The 25,829-nt window shown below is 42.1% G+C and overlaps 1 protein-coding gene across 3 annotated transcripts; it reads left to right on the forward strand.

The window, feature by feature from the left end:
• The first annotated feature begins 73 nt into the window (after positions 1–73).
• Positions 74–24,929, forward strand: PROSER1 (proline and serine rich 1). 3 transcript variants are annotated; one of them, XM_020807253.3, is made up of 14 exons: positions 74–173; positions 7,465–7,573; positions 8,912–8,977; positions 10,373–10,441; positions 10,735–10,829; positions 11,137–11,230; positions 12,281–12,391; positions 12,871–12,954; positions 14,864–14,942; positions 16,778–16,882; positions 17,480–17,524; positions 20,400–22,125; positions 22,919–23,066; positions 24,374–24,929. In XM_020807253.3, the coding sequence occupies exons 2-14, from the start codon at positions 7,529–7,531 to the stop codon at positions 24,503–24,505; spliced, it is 2,799 nt and encodes a 932-aa protein (XP_020662912.3). In that variant the 5' UTR covers positions 74–173; positions 7,465–7,528; the 3' UTR covers positions 24,506–24,929. The 3 variants fall into 3 exon arrangements, with proteins under 3 accessions (XP_020662912.3, XP_020662911.3, XP_020662914.3); XM_020807252.3 differs by lacking the exon at positions 74–173 and adding an exon at positions 3,224–3,354; XM_020807255.3 differs by lacking the exon at positions 74–173 and adding an exon at positions 3,224–3,354 and having other exon boundaries at positions 16,778–16,873.
• The last annotated feature ends 900 nt before the right edge of the window (positions 24,930–25,829 follow it).

A 25,829-nucleotide genomic window follows, 5' to 3' on the forward strand; every position in this document is an offset into this window, starting at 1 on the left:
GTTAATTGGTTAATAGCCAGATTTGCCATAAAGGGAGGAGCTAGAGAATGTAGAAAAATAGACAATGGGTTATGTGAAAGTAACTGAATGTGGTTCAGTTGTTCGTGTATTCTTCTGTTTTGGATTTCAATTCCATGATGATGGGAGAGAAAAGGACTTGATTGAGAAAAGATGTAAGTAAGGAGAAAGAAGGGGGTGGGGGCTAGCCCACTATAGCCCACCTTAAATCAGCTCAGTAGTGTTTTATTATTTTAATGGGGAATAGTTATTTTATTTAATTGCAATGATCTTTGAATATGTTCTTGATGCTAATGCTTGTGCAATATAAATTGATTCTAATGAAACTATATTTTTCTAATAAAAATTAATTATAAAAATTCTACAAAAGGACTGGTCTCTTGAACAGCAGGGTCTGCTAAATCCAGGAAGCGGAGAGGGCCACAAACTAGCTATCTTTCAAGAGTCCTACCTAACTGAGCTTCAGTGAGTTCTAAGGAATCACAAAGCCCATGTGTCTGTAGTTGCAAAGTACTGAGTAAACAAAGTGTTCTTTTAAGGTCAGACTTCTTCATAGGGCTTACGCTACACACTGCTGAGGTCTTGGGACTTGCCCCAGCGCAAAGGTGGTAGGTAGGCGGCCTGTCAAACTCTCTGACCGAGTGCAACTTGCCCCTTAGGGGGATCTAGTGGGCAATGACCAGCACTTTGAATTGGGCCCCAAAATGTACTGGCAGTTGGTGCAGTTGTTATAGCAGGGGCACTATATGCTCCCTGTAACTGGCCTCAGTCAGTAGTCTGGCTGCTGCATTTTGAACCAGCTGAAGTTTTCAAACCATCTTCAAAAGCAATCCCATTATGAAGGAGGAATAGGATGAGAGAAAAGTAATGAGAGTGTACTGTCTCCTCAAGGAAAGGAACTGTTAAAAGAAGCAAAAGGAGAGGAAACAGAAGGAGTGATGGAAGTGGGGAAAAGGGAGAGAGAGATGAAAGTAGAGGTTTGTTTAGTAGAAGAAGGGAAGGGAAAGGAAGGAGTTAACTTTATCCATATGGAAAGAGGATAAAAAGGAGGAGGAAGGAGGGTTTTCAGAGTCCAGGAGGAAGACATGAAAGGAGGGAAAGGGGTTGATTACAAAAAGGCACTGCGATTTCATGAGTTCAGCTGAAGATCTGGAACCTGAGGGGTTAACTACAGCTGAGGAGAATGCTGAGTGATTAGAAGCACAGACAGCTGAATCGCCACCAGATTCTCCTCCCCCACTAGCCAGGGTAAGGGATAGACTTTGGCAAAGACTTATGACGCAAAGGTCAGAGAATCGCCTCAATGCTGCCCGCAAAAACATCAGGTCAGCTAGTCCTGAGTATTGACAGGATGAAAGGCTTCCAGCAGTTCAATGACTGTTTTGCTATATAATCAGCTCCCAGATGGCTGGGAAGCTCATGGAAGCAACAAGTCAAATCTCTGGTTCGCATCCATACTCCTGACTACCTTAAACTTTGTTCTCTGGACCCTTGGCTTTGGACTCTGACCCTGGACTATGTTGTGTGATTTGACTTTGGACCCTGACCTCTGATTACAGTTTGTGATTTGGCTTTGGCATTTTGGCATCGGCTCTGCATTCTCTGAACTTCTAATACTGGACTGGCTTATTGGACTTAGCTATTGAAACCCCCAGGAAAGTGACACGCGATTTGTTGGAAGATTTCCCCAACCTGAAGGTTGGAGGCTTGTTGCCAGATCCTGCTCCAAGAAAAGAAGGAGTCGCAGGCAAAGACCCTTTAGAATTGACTGTGGTGGTTTTCCCAAGGGAACAGGCTCATTGAAGGAAGGCAATCCGACCGGACACATCTTTTCAACAACCACCACTCGAGGGAAACTGGGCACACCACCTGTGTTGTGGCACGGTCTGTGTGGTGAGGAGCACCCTGTTGAGAAAGATGACAGACAAGGAACAATTTGGGTCAGCTCCATGATGAAACCAGACTATTCCATTAGTGAAATGTTACCAAGTTCTTATGGACAATTACCTGAACTGAGTTGTTTAGAAACAATAGAAGTAGTTGTTGGTGCAATTTTGTGGGATAGTTGAGCACAGAGAGTTCTGACTCTTGTCCTCTGAAGATGCCAGCCACAGAGACTGGCAAAACATTAGGAAGAAAAACCTCAAGAACACAAACAGCCTGAAAAACCTATAACCATCAATATACAACACAGTTTAAAAACGGATTAAACGCTTTTCCAAGAGGACACACCAAACCAGAAACCACATGATTTTAAATCAAATTTTAAAACCCCAATCCCTCGTAAATTTAATTCAATACTGTGACCGTGCTCTTGAACGAGAACAAAGCGATCCTTCAGCTATTGCACCCACTCAGTCATTGAAGTACTTTGCTGAAACTTCACGGGGTGGCGCTATATTACCAAAAGCTGCCTTTGAAAGAACAGGAGCATCTAATTTGGGAACGTTTTTCACCCACAACTGATGTAGCCCGAACCGATGACCTTACTGGCCACGTTAAAAAAAAAGTTTATCCCAGGTTAAGTATGCGTTTAGTTGTATGCAGGAAAGTATAAGACAAAGCAGGTCAAATGGGCGGGAGCATGCTAAAAATAAGAGGAAGGGGGAGAAGAGATGAGGATACTATGGAATCGCAACACCCACCCACGCGACGCTGCTTATCACCGTATCTTTGCTTCCAGAAGGCCTTATTCAGAAATTAGGACCGATTTATAGCGACTCTAATAGACCTTTCAACAGAAGAGATTTAAGGAGGGGTTTTACCGGTACCATCCCGCACCCTCCTTTTCAAGCCAAGGTCTCCCGAGTCCCTCGCTCTACCCACGACATCACCAACCAAAACCAGACCCCCACGTCGTTTATGCCAGTGGCTTGGCAGGTACAGGTGCTTCTTGGAAGTGAGGCACTGACAGCAGCTGAACTAGGTTCCCACCGTCCCTGTGAATACTAACTAATTACTGGGTAATAAGCATGAATGGATAACAAGCGGGGGCTGGCTCTGGTGCGTAAGGGATTGTACGGAGGCGCCGCAAGCCCAAACTTGTCCATGGGGGGAAGCGCGGTGTAGCAGCCCTCCAAGTTCCCCTGCAAACGGGGCGCCGCGCCTCCTCCTTTCCTTTCCCAGCATCCACGCGAAACGGAGGGGCGGAGAGAAGCCCCCTCATTGGAGGGACCTGCCTGCGACATCATCAGAGCGCGACGAGGCGTGGAGTTTGGCTCCGCGCGGTGGGGGCCCGTGGGGGGTTGCGCGCGTTGCTCCGACGCCGCCGACGCCGGCCAGTGGCTGCGGCTTCTCTGCCTGCCTGCTTGCTTGCCTGCCGGGCCGCCCCTGATGGTAAGCGCTGGCTAGTGGAGGAGGAAGAGGGGGGCCCCTGGCGACCAGGACGACGGGGCTGTCGAAACCCCGAACCTGCCTTCTTTTTCCCCGAGGGAGGTTTGGGGCCTGCCTTGTCTCCCCTGCTTCGGAGGCTGTAGCCCTTTAGCGGCGCTTGGGTGTTTGCGGTAGCGTGGAGTCGGTTCCTTTCGGAGAAAGCCTTGAACCTGGGAGTGAGTGCCAGGAAATCTCCGCGGAACCGGCTTGTCTATAATCATGTACAGGCTTGCATTTCAGGGCTTCCGTCTGGAACGTGCCTATCTCGTGTACTTTAGAATCAGCACGTGTGGATGTGTTCAGTACAGGTCTAACCTCTAGTCAGCGCTGCTGAATTGGGGAGGCTTGTATCCTGATTTAGTGTATCTGTTGGCAAGCGACTCTAAAAGGGGCGCCCGGTGAAAGCGGGTTGTATAGTGTCGTCAACAACAATGTAGAAGCTGAGCCGGTTACAAGGTAGTTCTCACCTGTTTCTTCTGAGGCTTTGAGGAAGATGATCATAAACCAGCACTCTTCAGCTGACTGCCCTCCACAAGAGTTGGCCTGTTAGCTTCCAGCATGTCTACTCAGAATGACAGGATGCTGGAAATTGTAGTCTGAAACATCTGGAAGGTGCTGGGTATAGAAGGCTGTCCCATCTGAAGATACCTTAAATCAGGAATGGGCAACACCTACACTGCATACCTTACCTTTGGGTACCACCCAGACCACTACAGAAAACTGACAGGATAGCTCAGTGAATTAGGTGGATGTTGTGGAGCTAGAAGTTGGGAGTTCAGTTCCCTCCTGTTCATCCTGGAAAAGCCTGTGTGGCCTTGGGCAAACTGCACAGTCCCATGGTGCCCCCAGGAGAAGAACATTGTCAACCACTTCTCAATACTCTCTGCCTAGAAAACCCTGAAAATAGTCAACATATGTCAGAATTGACTTGACAGCTGCTGCTGCTGATGATACCACTGCAGAAGTGGCTGCAGCCAGCATTTGCAGTTCTGGCATTGTGGAAGGTTTTTACTTCCTGTTGCTTTGGTTAACCACGTAATGGGAGATCAGGCTGTGCCCTGTGATTTCATGAGGCTCTGTAATGTGGGAAGATGCAGTTGCCTCCAAATTTTAGAAGCAACTCTGGTAACCTGAGAAAAGAGAGTTGGGGTGCTGAACAAAATTTATCAAGATTTTCATTTGGGTCTTGTAGCTTGAATGAAATGGAGGCTTTTGAAAACTGCTGATGATGCTAATCAGTGCAATAATCTCTATTGCATTACAACAGCAAGTTCCAACTAATCTTGCACTTGGAGCAGAAGAGAATGTCTGTTTTTTATACATGCTGGCCCTCTTAGTTGCCTTTATCTGGGCACACTCCAGTTAGCTTAGGTAAAGGTAAAGGTTCCCCTTGACATTTAGTCCAGTCGTGTCCGACTCTAGGCTCAGTGCTCATCCCTGTTTCCAAGCCATATAGCCAGAGTTTGTCGGAAGACAGTTTCCATGGTCACGTGGCCAGTGCGACTAGACACGGAACACTGTTACCTTCCCACCATGGTGGTACCTATTTATCTATTTGCATGTACTGTACATGCTTTTGAACTGCTAGGTTGGCAGGAGCTGGGACAAGCGACGGGAGCTCACTCTGTCATGTGGACTTGATCTTATGATTGCTGTTCTTCTGACCCTGCAGCACAGAGGCTTCTGCAGCTTAACCCACAGTGCCACCACGTTAGCTTACAACCCTTATAAAATGTGGTGCCCAGAACTACATCCGGATAGGAGACTAAGCAGATTCCAGAATAGATTACTCTTTTCCCAGTATTCTCTGAAAGTGTCATGCTCTATAGATTAACTCTCTTTAAAGTACTTGGAAATATTGTAAATGTGTTGTTGCTCATAAACCATCTGTTACACACTCAGTTACTCTTCATCATTTACACAGTAAGAAATTGTTTTCAACCAGGTGACCTACTGTTAGTGCAAATGCATGCCAGAGATCACCAGAGCAAATGCAAAATGCTCCTGCTACAAAGCCCCTTAGGGGTTCCACATTTGTCAATAGGATTCTGGCATGTAGTTTAGTTTATTAATGTTTTGTATCTGCATGGTCAAATTCTGTGTTTTGTTGTTTGATCTGTTAGGTCAAGAGTGTAAATTTTCTTTTAGTACCATGTTTCCCCAAAAATAAGATGGGGTCTTATACAGTGGTGCCTCGCTTAATGATTGCCCCGTGTTACGATGAATCCACTTTACAACGATCTTTTTGTGATCGCAACAATGGTCTAAATGGGGGAATTTCACTTTGCGAAGATCGGTTCCCTGCTTCGGGAATTGATTTTCGCTTTACAACGATCAAAAACAGCTGATCGTCAGGTTTTCAAAATAGCCACCGGGTGCTTAAAATGGCTCCCCACTGTGTTTAGGGACTGATTCCTTGCTATACAGGCAGCGAAAATGGCCACCGTATGGAGGATTTTTGCTGGACGTTGGGTTTTTACCCCACTGGAACGCCTTGAACGGGTTTCAGTGCATTTCAATTGGGTTTTTAATTTCATTTTACAATGTTTTTCCTTAACGGCGATTTTCCTGGAACGGATTATCATCGTTAAGCGAGGCACCACTGTATTAATTTTTGCTCCAAAAATGCATTAGGGCTTGTTTTCTGGGGATTTTTTTCCATGTACAACAATCTACATTTATTCAAATGCAGCCATGTCATCTTCTTCTGGTTGCTGCACAATGGTGGAGGGCAGGGTTTCACTTAACTGAGGGTTATTTTTTGAGTGGGGCTTATATTACGAGAATCCTGAAAAATCATACTAGGGCTTATTTTCAAATTAGGTCTTATTTTCAGAGAAACAGGGTAATTAGAACAATTTCAGAATGGATCTGTGTTACATCCACTTAGGTAGAGTACTTTAATATCTTGCAATAGGAGACACTACAAAACTGTCTAAAAGATGGCATGAGGTTTCCTAAGTAGATGATACACTTTCCTTCCTCCATAGTTACAGAATTGTGACTCTAGATTCTGCTTAGGGACAGCATCCTGAGGGCTCCAGGACGTAAGGATGACAGTGTATACATGCTGAAGGCAGGAAACAGCTTAGATGGTAATCAACTTGTATCAAATAATCACCATTTAGACTTGTTTTAGATATGCAAATTAGCTGAAATGAACTGCTGTTACTTTAGCTCAGGCTTCAGTGTTTTTGATGGAAGGCTGCTCATTAGAAGATACTGTAGCTTTGAGGATCTTGTGTTAATGGTTTTGAACTGGAACACAGGTGCTTGAATACATTTTGTGGCTTCACAGAGTGAACACGGGGATGGGTAGGAAACACTTTTCAGGAGAACATGAATACAGTGGTGCCTCGCTTAGCGATCGCTCCGTTGAGTGATGAAATCGCTTAGCGATGGGGTTTTGGCCATCGCAAGAGCGATCACTTAGCGATGGCCCCTATAGGGAAAAATCTCTTTGCGATGATCGTGGGGAAACGATCACTGCAAAGCCCCCATTTTCGGCCAGATGATCGGTGGTTTCAAAATGGCCACCGGAAAACAAAATGGCCGCCCGCTGTGTTGCCTCGCTTTAGAGGCACCTAAAATGGCTGCCGCAATGGAGGATCTTCACATAAGGTTAGTTTTAAAGCCCATAGGAGCGCATTAAACAAGTTTTAATGCGTTTCTATGGGCTTTTAATAATCGCTTAGCGATTAAATCGCTTAGCAACGTTTTTTCCGGAACGGATTAACGTCGCTAAGTGAGGCACCACTGTAAATGCTTCTAAATCTTATCCCCAGTCCAGAAGCTTAAGGAAGTAACACTCGCTCATTTAAAAAAATCCTCATCTCTAGTTGCGAATCCCAGAAAAGCCAGCCAATTTGGCCTCAGACAAACTGCACAGTCCCAAGATGCCCCCAAGGAGAAGGGAATGGTAAACCACTTCTGAGTACTCTCTACCTGGAAAACTCCGAGAAGAGTCAACATATGTCAGAATTGACTTGATGGCACATGATCAGGATGAGTATTGTGGATGGATGTGTAAGCAGATTTTAATTTTCTTTTGTTTGTGTGTGTATTTTTCAACAGAAGACAGTTCTGCAGTAAAGAGTGCCTGGACCAAACAGGAGGCTGTGCCTCTGAAGAACACAATATGGATAAGAAAGCATTTGAGATGGTGCTTGATGAAATTAGAAAGGTAATTCGGGATTAGAGAAATCCCAACAAAGTTATACAACTGTATAAACAACTGAAAATGTTGCTTTTCCATTTGGCAGAGCAGTATGATAGAAAGTTCAAATTTTGGATTGGATTTTTTGTGGGAGGAGGAAATGATTGTTTATGTGGACAGTGGAGTTTTGAGTAGTTGAAATATTATTATATAGGTGAGGGGGAAATGGTATATGCAGGAATTTATTTTTGTCTTAAAATAAATAAGTTATATTTAATACAGTGGTGCCTCGCATAACGTTAGCTTCGTTTAACGTTTTTTTCGCTTAACGTTTATTTTTTCAGAGTCAGATTGTGCTTCATATAACGTTTTTCCCTATGGGCGATTTTCACATAGCGATTTTGGGACCATGCTTCGCTTAACGTTTTTGGTTTTAGGTCCCCTGCTTCACTTAACGATGTTCATTTTTTCAATTACAAAAGTGTCTTAACATGTTGAAAAACGGTTTTAAATGCTTGGAATCGTTAATGCACCTTCTAAAATGTGTGCATACGCAATTTGGCGTTGATCTGACTTTTCGTTAATTTTTTGTGAATTTTTTTCTCCCCCATAGGAAACAATGGAACTGTCAGATTTTGACAGCTGTCAAAAGTTGGGGGGGGGGGGGAAATTCACCATAAATTAACGAAAAATCAGATCAAAGCCAAATTAACTTTTGCATCCGTTTTAGAGGGTGCAGAAGCTAATCCAAGCATTTAAAACCATTTTTGACCCTTTTATGACACACTTAAATTTGCAAAAATTGACTTCGCAAAGCCATTGAAATGTATTGAGTCAGCTTCAATACATTCCAATGGAGGAAACATTGTATCGTTTAACGATGTTTCCTATGGGTTTTTTCGCTTAAGGATGACAATCCGTGCCTATTGGAACGGATTAACCGGTTTCCAATGCATTCCTATGGGAAATGGTGTTTCGCATAAAGTTTTTTTCGCATAAGGTTTTTTTTTTGGAACCAATTAAAAACGTTATGCGAGGCACCACTATATTATTTTATAAAACCAATAACTAAATTGATTTTAATGGGAGGTACTGATTGTGTGTCTGTGCTACAGTACCTCTTGCATCCTGATCCTAAAGATGTTTCTATGAATGGAATTTCACATTGAGTTCTGCTTTATTATATAAGATATGCTTAGGATAGTAGTCTTTATGGATGGTACAAAGAATAACATAGAGGTTTTATTAATATCTGATAGGTTAAAAGTCCTTATTGGATAATAATCTTTGATATTTTGTTGTTGAAATGTCTTGGAAATCTAATTTCTGGTTCCATTTTGACAATGCATATTTTGTTTTTAACAGGCTGTTTTGATGGAATACAAATTAAAAGCCATTGAATATGTACATGGATACTTCTCTAGTGAGCAGGTAATCCTGAAGAACTAATAAGTTATACGAACCTCTGGAAGATAAGAATGAACACAAAACATGCTATAGCAGGAAAAGCCTGCTAAAGATGCCTCATTTTTCCCTTTCAGAATGGGGGTGACAGGCTGTGCGATGTAGTGGTTAGAGAATTGGAGTGGAAGAAAGGAAATTCAAGTTCACGTGCTCGCTAAGGCATAGAACCTGTTCACTGGCAATTGTGTATTATGCATTCTCTTGGTCTTGCTCTTTCTGTCTGATCTGCCTCTTAGCATTTTTTTGATCATGGTGTGAGGAGGAGAGTGATATATATTGCCTTAAGGACATTGGAATAGTAGATATGGGTGAACAAATGTGATAAATAAAGAAGTTACTGATGTTATGATATATTTTGGCATTGGGCTTATCTCCTGTAGATCAAACTGAGCAGACTACGGCCCACAGGCTGTGTGCCACCACTGTGTCACTTCAGCCCTTGGCTTCCCTTTTTATGTAGAAAGGGTCATGGTGTCTTCCAGAGGCACAAGGCAATTTCACCATATTTTTGGCATCCAAAACACATTTTGGGGAAATGTAAAACTCCCCCAATACCCTCAGAACAGGGATAGATTTTCCCCAATCCTGTCCTTGCAAGGGTTCTTGCAACCCTCACCCCCAAATGTTGCTGTATAAAAATTGTGTGGGTTTTTTTAGGGGGAAAAATGGAAAATTTCCCTCTAATGGCAAAAGAGGTTTGATTTAAAAAAAAATGGTAAGGATGCAGGAGATGCCTTAAAACATGGCAGACCTGCCCTCCACACCCCCAGAATTAGATATTTTGGATCCCCTACGTTGTAAAAGGTCGCAAGATGTGGGTTGTTGTGGGACCAGGGCTACTGAGGAGCCATATGTTACCCACTCCTTCCCTAGGCCTGAGAGAGAAGGACAGCTTTCCATGGTCCAGCAGGAGAGGATGTTTTCCTTGGTAATTGATCCAAGAATCACATGCTGTGAAATGAACAAAAGGTTTGTAAATCGCAGAGTATTATTTGGTGCCATAGAGTAACAAGGTAGATGTGACTTCATGATAAGGTGACTTCACCACCATCCCCCACAAGGACAGGTGGGGTGCAAAATTCCAATCATAAATCTTCAGTCTAGGCTCATAATCCAAGTCCTAAAATCTTGTATCTGGTTTAATTTTGGAAGTAAAAGTATCTAGGCATGCTGAATTTGTGATAATCATGCTTGATATGTAATGTATAAAATTTAGTAATCAAACTTTCTTTTCTATTAAAAATCAAGGAGGTTTCCCTAAGTGTTGTTGTTACTTACAGATAAATTATTAGCAATGAATGAATTATTTCATTTAAATAATGTGCTTGCATGTATGATGATCTGTTATGTCTTTGGTTACAGATTGTTGAGTTACTGAGGTACTTCTCTTGGGCTGAACCACAATTAAAGGCAATGAAGGCATTACAACATGTAAGTTTTTCTAGTAGAGGCAATATTTTCATTAAATCCTCTTTTGCTAATCAAGCTCAAATAAATTACTTTTTTGGGCTACGTTTCTCAGAATCCTCTTTTCCATTATCCTTGGAGTTGCCATCCAAATAATAGGCTTTCCAAACTCTACTATGATTTACCCACACATACACACACCATTTCATGCATCCATTTAATGAGTCAAGCATCTGTATTTCTAAGATGCTTTCCCTAAGAGCTGATGAAGCATTTCTTGATCTGTCTTCTGTTTTTTCTTTTTTCTTTTTCCCTAGAAAATGGTAGCTGTTTCTGCAGCAAAAGTGGTTAACATCCTCAACTGTTTCACTTTTAGCAAAGACAGGCTTATTGCCTTAGAACTGTTGGCTTCGTAAGTATCAGCTGTTCATCTTGCATGCCTACTGTTGTAGTCAGAACTAGCATAAATCTTGTTGATGTTTGATGAAGTGAAAGATTCAATGTTTTAAGACATTTTACCTAATGGGGGTCTGACTGACTGGTATTATCCTGTGTATATTAGCTAGTTCTATATTTAAATTTAGCAAATCTGTATTTACTATATTTAAACTAGCTTTGTTTTTTAATTCTGCTGCTAAGAAACCCTAGTCACATTAAAGTATAATTCTGCTGATTGTTCACGTGATAACTATTAATGTTCTAAATGCATCATTTTACAGTAATATTATTGATGCTCAGAATTACCGCCTTATCGAAGACCTCTTCCGAACTAGCATGTCTGAGAAGAAGAGATGCAGAAAAATTTTGGAACAGGTATGAGTGCACAGCTAGTCACTGGGGTTGGGTTTATGTAATTTTTAAAAATGCAAATATATAAAATCATGGGTTATAAGTAGAGATGGCCACAAACTTCCAGTTCAGCATTTTGTGCCAGTTGTCATTTGGATGAACAGGTGTTCGGTGCTTCCCAACCTCTCCTCCTCCAGTGAGCACCCACTCAGTGGCAGCGGCCAGAGGAGGCAGGGCAGGGCAGCTGGGCCACCGTCCACCAGAGGAGGCAGGTCTGAGAAATGCCGAACAACTGTTAGTAATTTGGATGAACCAGTGGTTCATGCCCATCTCTGATTATAAGACCCTATAAACAGGAATTAATTGAATCTCAGAAGGGCTGAAAAATGGATCTTGTGGTAGTAAAACAGAATCCCTCACAGTTTGAATATTTTCACTACATTGTTTTCATGTATCTCCTGAACCCTAAGCATTTGAAACTATGAAGAAACTGAGAGTTGTTTGTCTGTGGATTTTCCACTCTTTTGAATGTAACATTTGTACTTGTGTTGCCAGTTTTTTCTGTTGCCTACTGAAGAGCTATGTAGTTCTGTGGTTTTGATCTGATTATCTTTTAAAAGATCTTGTTTTGAATTCCATTTACAAAGTAAATGAAGGATCTCTGGAGCATTCCACTAACTAGCTATGGAGAGTTACATCTAACACTGCTCTCTTTTGTACCTTTGCCACTCATGTAATGTCCTACCAGTAGTTGCACAAATACTAGCTGAACAGCTGCTGTAAGATGCACTTAGATTAATTCAATCCTAGCAATTATGGAAGCATTTCTGCAGTAAGGGTCATGTTTGTCGTGATCTTGCTAAAGTTCCTGCCATCCATGTGGAATCTACCGTATTACTTTGCAAATTGCTATGTTAATCAGCCTCTCACTGTCCACCTAGAATCTAGTACTTTATATCTGAACATTATACTATGTGTCATTCAATCAACATCCTGCCTTGCTTACAAAATTGTAAGTCTCATTCTGCAGTCCAGTGTCATTCTATCTGATTTGATTTTTGGTTTATATTGCAGGCTTCCAAAGCAGGGTGTAAAGCACCTCATGCTATGATATCTTCCTGTGGTATGATTCCTGGTAACCCTTATCCAAAGGGGAAACCCAGTCGCATAAATGGAATTTTTCCGGTATGCATGGTCTCATTGAGTATGACTGATTTTCACTTTGTAGTTGTATTGGAAAATCACCTCACCTGCTTTGTAAATATGTGTTACATAAATTATGTTTCCTAAAATTTAAATGAAAATGAAAGAGTAATTTGCCCATGGCCAGAATCGTATTGGATTTGTGTAGTGTAAACCCCAAGTTTCAGAACTGGTGTGTAAGATCCACCTGTGTGTCTTGTGCAGACATACTGAAGTCACGTACTTGTCTGCTATAGAAGGTGTCGTCTGGAACTGTTGCTTTGTGGAAGTTTTTTGTGTTGCCCAATCACGTAGATCTCTTATGTACAGAAATCTGTGTAATGCAGGGTATTCTCTAATTAGCTGTAGCTATTACTACATTAAGAATTCCTTTGAGTGTCACTGTGCAGACTGGTGTAGTCTGCCTTTTCATTTCCCGTATTGTATTAGATGCTTCATCGCAGCTCCTCTTTATTTTCCAGGGGTCCCCTGTAAAAGAGGAAAATGAAGACTATACTAACGAAGGCAAGGGAATAGCAGCTCGTATTCTTGGACCATCCAAACCAGTACGTTGCAATAATGAAGCTAGAAGTTACCGACTGAACCTTGCTTATATACTGTATTTTGCAAATAGAATGGGATTCATTTGGTAGGAATATAACTTGACAGTGAAAATAGGACAAATGCTGTGGTTGCTGTAGTTCCACAAGTTCTAGAGATGTGTGTAAATATTAAGGTAAAAATAGCAAACACTGATTTTTAGAGTCATTAAGAAAGAAAATGCACAGAAAAATTAGAAGAGGAGGAATGTATCTCTCAGGAATGCCTCTCCTTAGAGAAGTCATTCCACTACGGGAAGGAGCCTACTCTAGTTCCCAGCATCCACCACCTTTTTATTCTAGACTGGATGAGATTTAGTAGGTGCATGAGTGGGGCAACTATGGGCAAACTTCTGTCCCTAGATTTCCAATTACTCCCTTATATAGGCACAAAACACTTTAGCTGTGTACTTTGATCTTTGCACACTATCCTGACTAGATAGGACACCCAAATAACCAAAAATAGCAAATAAAGCCCTTCTGGCTAAGGCACTTTTTAGGCACTCTCGCCCTTGCCCCCAAGAATCACACTGGGATAAAATATAGAATATTTATTTAAAAAGAGTAAAAAGTTGTAAAACAAAGAAAAATACAGAAAAAATACAATTTTACTGGTTTAAAGGCGAATCATCTAGGTATTAAATAAGCTTCTGTAAGACTTTTCCATAAAACAATAAAATACTTAGTAACTAATAGCTTTACTACTTAATTACTAGGCTATTCTAAATTACCATGACTAAATCCCCAATCCATCAATGAAAGCTGTAAACCTGTCATCCATCTCCTTCTCCAACTTACACACATACGCCAACAACTTATTTAGCCCCCCTTCTTCTATAACTTAAATCAAAGTCTCTGTCCCATAATGGTATCCAATCAGCATACAATGGTGTCTCGCTTAACGAGTGCACCGTATGACGACGAATTCGCATAGCGATCCGTTTTTTGGGATCGCTAATGCGAAGGCATACCGACGGTTCCAATGGGCAAAAATCGCTTAGCGACGATCGCTAAGCGTTTCGCTTACCAATCTTTGCATAGCGTTTTTTAAAAATCAGCTGATCGACGGTTCCAAAATGGCTGCGCGCAGCGTTTTCGCGCCCTGCCCTCGCTTACCGAGGGCGCGAAAATGGCTGCCGCTATTGGGAAAATCGCAGAACGGTGAGTTTTGGGCCCATTTGGAACTTTTCCAATGGGCTTTTCCTTTCTGTATAGCGATGTCTCCCCATAGCAAAGGTTAATCCGGAACGGATTAACCTCGCTATGCTGGGCACCACTGTACAGTCCTTTGTCCCCAACTCCACGCCCAACTTGTAACTTTACACAGCTCCTCCTCTTATCCCAGGCTGGTATGCCATTAGTAAGGAATGTTTTGGTTATCAGTCCTGAGAAACGACGTTGGCTCATCTTCACAAGAACAAACACTCTCTAGGCATAATGAACACCTGCAAATCCTGGGAAGTACTACAAAACCCATAGCCTCACAGTATCTTGAAGGAAAGGTGCAAATCTCAGGAAGGCAATTGCTCTTTTCATTCATTATCAGGGGTGACAAACCTTGGAGAGATCTGCGTGCATATGGCAGGCTCCCCCTTTAGACAGGTCCTCAAAGCATGAACAATGGGGTGCAGAAGCACATGGCACTGGAGTCTCTTTTCATGCAGTTGCAACTACTTGGAGGAGAATGCCTGAATATGGCAAATGAGATATGAGTAATCTATGACCTAGAATAAAGTACTGTATCAGTGAAGCGCAGATGCTGGCAGATGGACAGCAAAACACCCCGGTGTGTCTTCATTGTACATACCTTAATTATCCTATGGCAACTTAATGTGTACATGTTCTGTGTTGACCCAGCACTGCCTTGCTTGTTTAGGCTCCAGCAACATACAATCCTCATAAGCCTGTTCCTTATCCTATTCCTCCATGTCGACCACATGCAACGATTGCACCAAGTAAGTGCTTTGTTTCTATTTCTCCCCTGTGATGATTTGCTTTCTGACACTATTTGTACTATATTTTGGAAGAAATGTCAAGTGATTATAGCTTCCTTCATTGTCCCCCCCCGCCTTAATTAGGTATGCCACCCAGCATGCAGGTGAATATGTATTCCTGTATAACTTCAGTGGTGTGACTAAGAGCAGCAAATATTTGCTACTTAACAAGTCCCTGACTGAGTTCCTAGTACTGTGTCAGTGTGTGACTCGGTATGTGAATGGGATTTGATCAGGGATTTTTTAGTTGGCACCTACTGTATTTCCTGCTCTTAAGTTATGCCACTGCACTTAACACAGACGTAAAGATTCATTTGGATTCTGGCTGTCAAACGTTTTTTGCTTGATTGAATATTATTTGACATACAACTTACGTCCTGCACTCAATATCAGTATTCTTGGGAACTTGTTGATGTCTTCCAGCTGTGATACTCTTAGCTGAAAGCAGATCTCTGTCTGTAGTCTTACTGATTTTGAATAGAATTAGTGTTACCAGCTCTTGAACCTAATGATTCTACTCATCTTTTTTTCCCCTACCCACTCTTCCCAAGACTCCTTTTATTTAATTATGAACTAAATGAATAATTCAAAGGGAGGGGGTTGTTCTTTTTTTCCTTTTTGAACCATTAAAAAGGCAGGTGTAGATTTAGAGATTTTTTTTCAGTTTATTAGCTTTTGTGGAAAACCAGCAAAATTTCTGAAATGCTGGAGTATGGTTGTTCAGGAAAACCAGATACTCTGTGAAGAAAAATAGAACTCCCCTTTCTTCCAAGTATTAGAAATTTATCCTTGTTTATATCTAGTTTCTAGTGCAGGAGTTAGCAATTCTGCTCAATATTTAATAGGGTTCTTAAAAATTAGTGGATACTGGAACACTGTTTAAGGTGAAAAAGACTCATGTTTCTATGATACATAGTAAATTCAGTGCAAGGCAGTAATTGGCATTTTTGCATGAAGTTCCAACTTCAAACTCTTACTACAGTACATCTTCTTTATTCTAAAATGCTTAGTTGCCTGAAAGATTGCCTCCTTTCATATGTAACTACCTCAATTTTGACCTCCTCACCAGGAACTATAATAAATGGTATCCTTGCCAAGACAACTGAAGCAGCCCAGGAAAAAGGCCTTTCAGTGGTGGCACCAGAGCTATGAATTACACTCCCCAGATAGGCTTGTCTGATCTCTTCTTTATGATCTATTTGGCATTAGATGAACAATGATCTGTGAGCCACCTTGAGTCCTGCAACCCGAGAGAAAGGTGGCATACAAAAACAATAAATATTTTTTAAGTAAGTCAAGAGACCCTTTAGGTAAAAGCAAAGCAAAAGCAAAGTGTGCTGCTTATATACCACCCCATAGTGCTACAAGCACACTCTGGGCGGTTTACAAGTTAATTATGCAGGCTACACAAAAGTCCTCTGGAACAGCCTTGGCTGTTTCCTTCCATCAGCAAAAAAAAAAAAAGTCATATTAAATTTGTGCTGTGATTCATTGTATGAGCTAGTTGAATGAAGAGGACCCTGGCATCTGTGTTAAGGTCTGATGGAATGGCTTATTAGCAAGGTGTTTTGCAAAATGGGCACCAGTACTGAAAAGTCCCTGCTCCTAGTAGTTACCTAGAATATCTCCTCCTGGAACAGTGCTTCATCCTAAACTACTCATGCAAGGGGAAAAATACAGAAGGCAGTCTTTAAGAGATTAGGAGACTGATTTGCCAATTTATTTGTGTGGTGTTACATCCTTATTGCACATTGCTACATTTTGATATTGTTGCTTTTTTGTCTTTCCTTTACTAGGTGCTTACAACAATGCAGGTCTTGTTCCTCTGGCTAATGTTGTAGCTCCTGGCTTGCCAGCTCCACCACCATATGCTCCTACTCATGTAGGAACAGGTAAAACAGGTATCTTCAGAAAGCCCATTATGTCTTGGTTACACTGCATCATAACCAAGAGATGGAAGATCCCATGCAGATGGTTGGGATAGAAAGCCACTTCCAGACTTCCCTCTGCTCCCCCATAGGCTGTTGTTACTGAGATGTGAAAAGTGAGCCCATGATTGCTCCGTTCTCTCTTGCTTTCTTGACACTCATCAAGCTGAAGCAGGACCGGGTTAAAAAAAAAAAGTGACATGGTTGAACAGGAATTGAAAGGAAGTAGGGCAGAGGACTTTGCCATGGCATTACCAAAGGTGAAAGCTGTGAGTTTGGGCTCTTTTGATAAAGGGCAGCCTTGAAGCAATCGGGGTGCTCTTGAATATCCTATTGGGATTGTCCTCCCTCTTGAATATAGGCATGTCAAGTCTTTCCAGCAAGGGAACCTCACTGCAACTGTGTGAAATGTCTTGGCTCTCATTTCATACAAGTCATAATGATAGTTATTTTAACAAACAATGTAAAACAGGCCTTTGGATTTATCTTAATTGGCATTCTTCTCCATAATCTCATTGAATTTTTTTTCTTCTCCACCTTTACCCCCAACTGATTACATCCTTTATGTAGACAATGAAGAACTTTCCAATCAGACAAAATCTTCCCAAAGCCAAGGTAAGCTGTCCATTGTAGAGATGAGCTGTAGCAAGCAACATACAATATATAAATCTAAGAAAAATATGCATTGTCTGCTAAGTGTTGCTTTATTTTTCCTTTAAGAAATAATTCATTTGTATCTTAATAGCAGTGTACTTAAGATAAACTGTTAAATATACTGGTTGCTTGAATCTAAACCAGCACTAAGTGCTGAACTGAAGAAATAGTAATCAGAGGCTAAGAAATAGAAAAAAATAAGTATAAATAAAAAATAATTTCTGTTAACCTTTAGTGCTTGGTAGATAAAAATTGGATTATTGCTATTCTCTAGACTTGTTCCATTTGGTGATTCAGTTGTGTGTCATTAAAAAATTGTTTTCATTGTCTGCTTCTGAGTACTGGAGAATAAGTGTAAAGGAGTGCTGTAAATCTCTTGCTTAAAAGTCTAAGTGTTGGTCCTTGTGAATGAATTTAGTTCCCACTAGTACCTGGAAACCAATGGAACACTATGGCCAGTATCCTGTTGCGAATGGGCAGAGCAATTTGTGCTCTCCAGCTTGCCATCGTATGAGTGGAGGTCTCTCCTTTCAAAATCATGAACACCCCTTTGCACTAGATCCCCAAAGAGTCCAATCCTTTGTTCTGTGCATCGATCATTGTACAAGCAGAAGAAACAAAGAATATTCTGGCCTGTGCACTTTGTTATGGAGTTATTGTGACCCATTTCAAGTTTTTCCCAGAGTAGAGGTTACACTGCCTCCAAGTTTCATGAATTAATATTGCTTTTCACTCTATTTTAAAAATTCTAAACCTTTCCAAATGTTCTAAGTTCAATGAGACTAGTTAGTATGTTTGACATTTATATATTGTCAAACCGTCTGACATATATTTGAAGCATATATTTAGAATGGTATCTGTGAAATGTTGTAACTGAAATTCAGCACTAGCAATGGTTACTCCTTTACCGCAGCCATTCCTTTATTTCATTCTTTCAAGAATGAAAGTTAAATCATAAATCAGTTTTGAGAACTGTTAGATAACTCACTGGTTTAGGTATTTCGCTGTGGAGTCGGACACTGGGAGTTCCCCACTGTGCTTTCTTGACAAGGGCTGGACTGGATGATCCATAGGGTCCCTTCCTGTCCTCTTTGCAGTTCTAACAATTTTACAACTAGAATTAATCAAGATACTTATTGTTCCATAATATGATACTCATGTCTAGCCCTGGTTAGCAAATAAAATGCTTAACCATATGTACAAATTCACTCTGTTCCAGGTACTTGCAGTGCAAGAATATACATTTCTAAGGTTACTTCCACATGAATTACCCACAGCAATTAGGGAAGGTGCCAGCATAATATCTGCTCCATCCCAGTTTTCAAGAACTAAGGGTTAACTCTGGAGAAACACCATCAGAAGAGAATGGATACAAGATGACTTTCCAACCCTCTTTCTCTGCCTGGACCTGCAAAAGCCACTTCTCGTGATCAGAGAGCCCTACTGAATGGTTTGAGCTGTGGGGAAAGGCTGAATTCTGAGCAGAGAATTCCCTCTTGTGAGGTGCTTTTGGTCTCCACCCTCAGTCTTCCCTCTCCATAGCTTATCCTGTGCAGCAGAGTCACTCAGATTCCAAGACATGTTTTTTGAGGGACTGCTGGGTTGAGAAAGGAGGAGAAAAGTCACTCTCTGCCCACACCCTCTTGCCAGTAGTTTTCTCGAGCCATGCCTGATATTTTCAAGCTAGGGCTATTTCTGTTCCATATCTAACACTAAGGTACTTGTACATTAGTATTTTTAGACTCTTGATTTATATACCTCAATTTAGTCTTAAGATAGTATAGAATTTGTAAGGTAGAGACACTGAAGATGTACGGACTAATAAAGTGCCAATAAAATGGGACACCCTTATCCATGGGATCAGTATGCTCCACTGTTTCGTTTATCCACAGTCTGAAAATATTAAAAATATTGAAAGAAAAAAATCCAAATAAGCTATTTGCACATATGTTACCAGAATCAGCCACTAGAGGCAGCCAGAGACAGTGCTATGAATACTTGTTAGTGAAGAAAACTGGCATGCTCAAGGGGGTTTTTTTCTGGGTTTTTTTTCTTTTACCATTCTCTCTCACACACACACACACGCATGCACACACACTCACTCACTCACTCTCACTCTCTCACACTCACTCTCACTCTCTCTCTTATTAGCTATCCCCAGTAGGGGACCTACTGTAATAATACATTTGTGGAGAGAGTGTATTTAATAATCAGAATATAGAAAGCTGCTGTCCAAGGTACAAACAGCTGTTTCCCTAAACATATGAATCCTTAGAGATTTTTTAAAGACACTGTGAAAATTATCCAATAAATACATGACACTTTGGAAGGGTATTTTTAGAAACAGAACACTGAACCACTCAGAAATTGAAACTCTTCTGATACTGGGATAAAAAATAGCACAATATATAAATAATTCCACTTTTTCAGCAAAGTTAATACAAAAGGTCAGGACTTGTCAATGTTAGTACAGGCTTTTTGCCTTACAGGATTAGGTGTAGGTGCCAAGACAATCTATCCAGTCGTTATTACATTTTTACATAAGAGGGACTCATGCTTGCCGAACATATATCTTGAACCTTTCAGGACTACGTGGGCCTCAAACAACCATACAAATGCACAAGAGCAGGCTTGAATTGTTCAAATGGCAGTAACCAAACCAGCGGCTGTGTCTCATTTTGCATACCATTTTACTTTTTGTAAATTGTGATAGCATCTTTTATTTTGCTTTTGTGCCTGTTAATTGCTGTGTAAACTGTGTTAGAATGCATTCATGTTTGAATACAAGCATTTCTGCTGGTTTCCAAGAATTCTTACTGGTTTTGTTTCTTTCCAGCTTTTGCTGCACAATCGAATCATCTCTTTACACCTCATGGTTCTACCCCTGCTGCTACTCCAGCCCCCACCCTGTCATCTGTTAAAGCAATAAGCCACTCATCAGCACTTCCATCTCCAACCACACCGGGGATAAGCATGTCCACCCCTGCCCTCCCCGTCTTCCTGGGGCAGGTTGTCTCCTCCATCCACCCATCTCAGCCATCGACTCCAACTCCTCCTGTCGTTAAATCTCACTCTTTGCCTGGTGTTCCTGTCACATCTGCTCATTGTGCCACCCCCACCCCCCTCCCTGCAACTTTCTCTGGGCTGGCTTCTGGGCTTCCTGCTGCAGCCACTCCGCAAGTCCTATCCACGCCGTGTGCTAGCGCTGTGCCTAACGAAGCTTTTGCATCGGCCTCCACACCGTTTGCCACCCTGCCTTTTTCTGCAACATCTGTCGCCACTTCCACTAATAACTCAAATTCACTGTCATCCACTTTTGCCAGCCTGCCTTTGTCCTTGACGCCTACTCCTCAGGGGATAGCCAGTCCGATGCCTCCGTCCGTTGCTAGTTCTCCTGCCACTAGCCTGCCATGCCCCCTTAACTTACCTAACCCACTTCTTTCAGTCTTAAAGGGCTTTTTGTCAGTGAATGATAGCTCAATAATGAATTCAGCTGCTCTGCCTTCTGCTGTGACAGCTGAGCTTGCTTCTCTCTCTGGTCTTGCTGGCCAGAATTCTGAAGCCACTCCTTCATCCAGTAACAAATGTTATACTCCAAGCGCTACCTCCGCCCTTCAACATCCTTCCACTCCAGGACTGTCCATCTTCCCAGGACTCCTGTCTCAGCCGGGTGCGAGGAATAGCGCAACCCCTCCTGCATTGCCAACACCGTCCCCTTTGACCTCATTACCATCTTCCATCCTGCCAGTCAGTTGCGTCTCCTCAGTTCTTACACATTGTCCAAGCCCTGCTCATCCTGAACAGCAGGTCTCGTCTGCCTCAGCAGCCACCGCCGTTCCAGTGATGGTGAAAACTGAGCCCACAAGCCCTACACTTTCAGGTTTCAAAGGCCCATCACATTCTGCCGGGCCTTCTCATAGCACTTCAGCCTTGTCCGCTCTTGGGCATGCATATACCTCAGCTAATTCATTGGCAGGCAGCTTGCCCACTTCCCTGAATCCAGCACTATCCAGCCTCTCCTCCTTGAGTGCTCCTCTAAATGGTTCCTCTTCCATTGCCCCACATGGTTCCTCTGCCCCAATAGCTCCGGTATATAATGCACTTCCTCCTTTCACGTCGCTGACCAGCAGTTTTGCTTTTACTGGCAACCCAGCACTTACGCCCACAGGGTCCCTGTTGCCCATTCCACCTACGACGACGTCAGCCATTTCCGCACCTCCTGTCAGCTCCACAACCACGGTTCTTCCAGCGCTCATTGCTTCAGCAGCTGCTCCTGCGCCACCCTTCTCCTTGAACTTGTGCAGTGCTGTCCCTTCCCTGTTTTCAGTTCCTCAAGTACCTCTAGGATCATGCAGTTCATCCTTCCCTCCTTTCCCTGTCTCTAACACTCCCTCTGTCACTCCTGCTCTCCCTTCTTTCCCTGGGCTCCAGGCACCTTCTACAGTAGCAGCAGTCGCACCACTGCCGGCAGCTGCCACAGCCCCATCTCCAGCTCCGGTGCTGCCAGGGTTTGCCTCGGCCTTTAGCGCAAACTTCAACTCCGCACTTGTTGCACAGGCTGGGTATGTTGTTTGCGGCCAGAGGTCAAAGACAGTCTCTTTGGCAGAGTTGTTTATTATTATTATTATTATTATTATTATTATTATTATTATTATTATTATTATTATTATTATTATTATTATTATTATTATTATTATTAACATTCTTTGTGGTTGTGAATTTGAAACATAATGGTAAAGAGTGAATATTTCATTGCTTTGTTCAGTGCTGTTAATTCTTAGAGCAAATTAAATTTCTGAACATGGGCAGAGACCTGGGCATAGTTTGGAACTCCCTGCATTTCCTTTAAATCCTTCTTGTTAGGGTAAGAAGTGCTGAAAGTTTTCTTTGTTGAGATTATTTGCTTGTTAATTTGTATGAGGGTTTTCGAAAGATGTATGGTGGTTGGGACTGATAGAGAGCATGCTGGTTTATAATGAACACACTTCTGTTGTCTGAAGTGTGTTTCTCAACTTTTGACCCTGGGGTTTTGGATTTCAGATCCTAGAATTCTAAGTTGTTGGTTATGCTGGCTGGGTCTTTTGAAAATATAAGTCTCTCCAGAATATCCAAAGGAGCAAAAATTGAAAAACAGTAACCTGACATTAAATGCCAAACATTAGCTGCAGCATTTCCAAATACAAAATAATTTTGGGCCAAATGAGAGCTGACATGTATGCGAGTATACGGGAATATTTGTGCATAAAACTATAGTTTGGCATTTAATCATTTCAGCATATCTTGGAGTTTTCTATATTAGGCTACTATTTCAGTATGTGATAGACTTGAATTATGTTCTCTGTCTGGTTATTTTAGCCTGACTTCTGGGCTTCAGGCGCCTGGAAATACAGTATTTCCAGGACTCCTCTCTCTTCCTGGCATCCCTGGACTTGCCCAAAATGCTACACAGTCTTCCTTACAAGAACTTCAGCAAAGTGCAGCTGCACAATCGGCATTACTACAGGTAAGAACGGTATATGTAGGGGCGAGGTCAGTGTTTTATGAATTAGTAACGATCAACAGGGAACCAATGAGAACTCCCCACTAAAAGTTCCTGCTTAGTGAGAATCCACATAAATGTTTGCAGAGCATATATCTCTGTAGGATGATAACTACAAGTATTCATTTCTGAATGTTCCATTATGCATTTCGTAATAGGTTCACTAAAGATGGGGAAATTAAGCTTGTTTTGTATCAATAGGCAGTTGAAGGACATGGATTATTACTGAAATTTGAAGTTTCAGAATATAACAGTGCCATCCAAATCTCACTGAAGCCTTTAATAAAGGTGTGGGGAAACTTTGGCTCCACATATGTTTGGGACTACAGCTCCCACAGACAAGAAGCGGGGGGGGGAGACACTTTTTGAAAAAGCCAGCAGTGCAGAGGCTGTGATCTTTATAAATACGCATTTGTGGAATCCTGTGTGTTTTTGTAAAGTTTGATTCAGCTTGTTAAGTCTGGGGGGGAAGCTCTTATTAGGATATCTCTTCCTCATCAAAGTAAACTGCAGCACACGGTGTCCCCGTGAGCTTTGATACTCACCTTACTGTTCTGTTCCCTGAAGCAAAATATCGGGCAGAAGGTTAAGCTTCAGCAAAAGTCACTGGGTTTATTTAGAAAAAGATTTGATTGAGAAGCCTGTGTCTCAAGGCCTGAGCACATGTCAGAGAGAGGTGTTAACAACTTGAGGGTTAACTGAGACTGAGGACTGAGAGGAGGAGACAGGAGAAGGTGAATCTGTAATTCTTTAGGAGGGGCAATAGAACAGTGAAAGATAGCCAGTGAAAGGGATAGTCACAACAACCAACTCTTGCTTGCAGAATGCCCCTATTGGGTGTCCACAGGGAGAGGTGATGTTCTGGAAGTTGTGTAGTTGCATGACTGTTTCAGTGGTATGGAACCCAGCATCACTTTTATAAGTGTATTCTGTTTTTAAATTCAAGTTTCTAGTTCTTACAGTTATATAGCGAATATGGTGACAGAACCTCTGGTGCTCAGAGATAAATCCCCATTGACTTTGATTTCAATCCAGCATAATGCTTATCTCAATATGACTCCTGCTGAAAAAAATGTTCCTTGCCAACAGTTGATAAAATTCTGCATTATAAACATCAGATAGAGAACAAAGGTTTGAAAGTGGGCAAATGCAATCTTTCGAGGTGTTTGGCAAATCTGGGTTTCCATTGTTATCAGATCGCCATTTTGGAGCAGTTATGGTGTCTGCTTGCAGCCTTCTTGTTAAGCTTTGTGTTTACTTTTCCATCAAAGGCACACTCAGCTTCTGCTCTGGAGAACTACACATCTCAGCCTGATGGCTTTACCACATATCCTCCAGCACCAGGAACACCTGGAACACCCTTTTCGTTACAGGCGAGTCTTCCTCAGAGTGGATGGCAATAAGTGACAACATCCTTTCACATTAACAAAGAGAGAAATCTTTTCTTGAAGAATGCTGTGATAGATTTGCAAACCTACTAGTAAACCTTCTATTGAAGGTTTGGCAAAATGTATTGGATTAAATGTGTAGCACTCAAAAGGAAGAGAAGAGGGATTCTGGACAACTATTTCTGACAGGCCGCAAAAACCATGGATTTTTTAAAAAAACTTAATCAATACCCTTAATGAAACATTAAGCCTTCTCAGTCCCTTTATGTTGAAGAAATTTGAGGTACATGGAGTTTTATGCATCTTTTACATTAAAATCTTTTTTAAATCAGATTTTGCTGGGGCACCATTGCCCCATGCGCTGTTCAGGATTTTGTCACTTGTGTTTTTGGTATGTGTAGATATAAAAAGAAATATAAATCAGGACTATTAGACTGAGTATTCTTCTTCTATCCCTCTTTCAGTGGTTTAAACCCAGAGGTCCCCAACCCCCGGTCCACAACCTGGTAGCGGTCCACGACCTATCCAGGACCGGACTGCGGACACAGATCTCCTACCCCCCCCCGCAAGCGCTGTCGTGTGCAAGCGCATTCCGCCTCCTATGAGTGCAACGTGTGCATGCACACAAGCGCATTCCGCCCCCTGGGAGTGTGCTCTGCACATGTGCAAGAGCGCCTCCCCACAAGTGTGATGTTCACATGTAAGCGAGCTCCATCTCCCTGTGAGTGTGCCACACACACACCCAAACGGTCTGCGATTGGGACAAGGTTGGGGACCACTGGTTTAGACCTTATGTTTCTGTTTCCTTTTATCAAAGATGGATAAGTGGTTTGGGAAGCTCCCTGTCTTTTGGTGGGGTGACTTTCACCACAAAGAGTGTGGTCTGCAGCGTGGGGGTCCATCTTGATGCAGTGCTTACCATGGAGTCCCAGGTAGGGTCTGTGGTCTGCACAGCCCATCTGCATCTTTGGCGGATTGCCCAGCTGCGCTCCTGTCTTGATGTTGAGGCGCTCACCACTCTGGTCCATGTGCTCGTAGTCTCAAGATTAAACTACTGTAATGTGCTGTACGTGGGGCTGCCCTTGAGATTGATGCAGAAACTACAAATGTAGACATGGTCTAGAGGGGCGGGGTAAAATTTAAATAAACAAACAAATAAATAAATAAATAAATGGTCCAGAATATGGCTGCCAGACTATTAACTGAGAGGAAAAAAAATCACATTTTCCCCAACACTGGTTGCCCATTCGTTTCTGCATTGACTTAAGGTATTAATACTTACATATAAAACCCTAAACAGTTTAGGACCTTGATACCTGGCAGAGCGCCTGCTTCCACC

The sequence above is a fragment of the Pogona vitticeps genome, chromosome 1, assembly GCF_051106095.1.
Source record: "Pogona vitticeps strain Pit_001003342236 chromosome 1, PviZW2.1, whole genome shotgun sequence".
NCBI lineage: Eukaryota > Metazoa > Chordata > Lepidosauria > Squamata > Agamidae > Pogona > Pogona vitticeps.

Excerpts from the sequence above, each read along its gene's own strand:
- PROSER1 (XM_020807253.3), top strand. The coding sequence starts at position 7,529 with ATGGATAAGAAAGCATTTGAGATGGTGCTTGATGAAATTAGAAAG. Across the intron at positions 14,943-16,777 it reads ACATGCAACGATTGCACCAA|GTGCTTACAACAATGCAGGT; the intron begins GTAAGTGCTTTG and ends TTCCTTTACTAG. Across the intron at positions 16,883-17,479 it reads TGTAGGAACAGGTAAAACAG|ACAATGAAGAACTTTCCAAT; the intron begins GTATCTTCAGAA and ends TCCTTTATGTAG.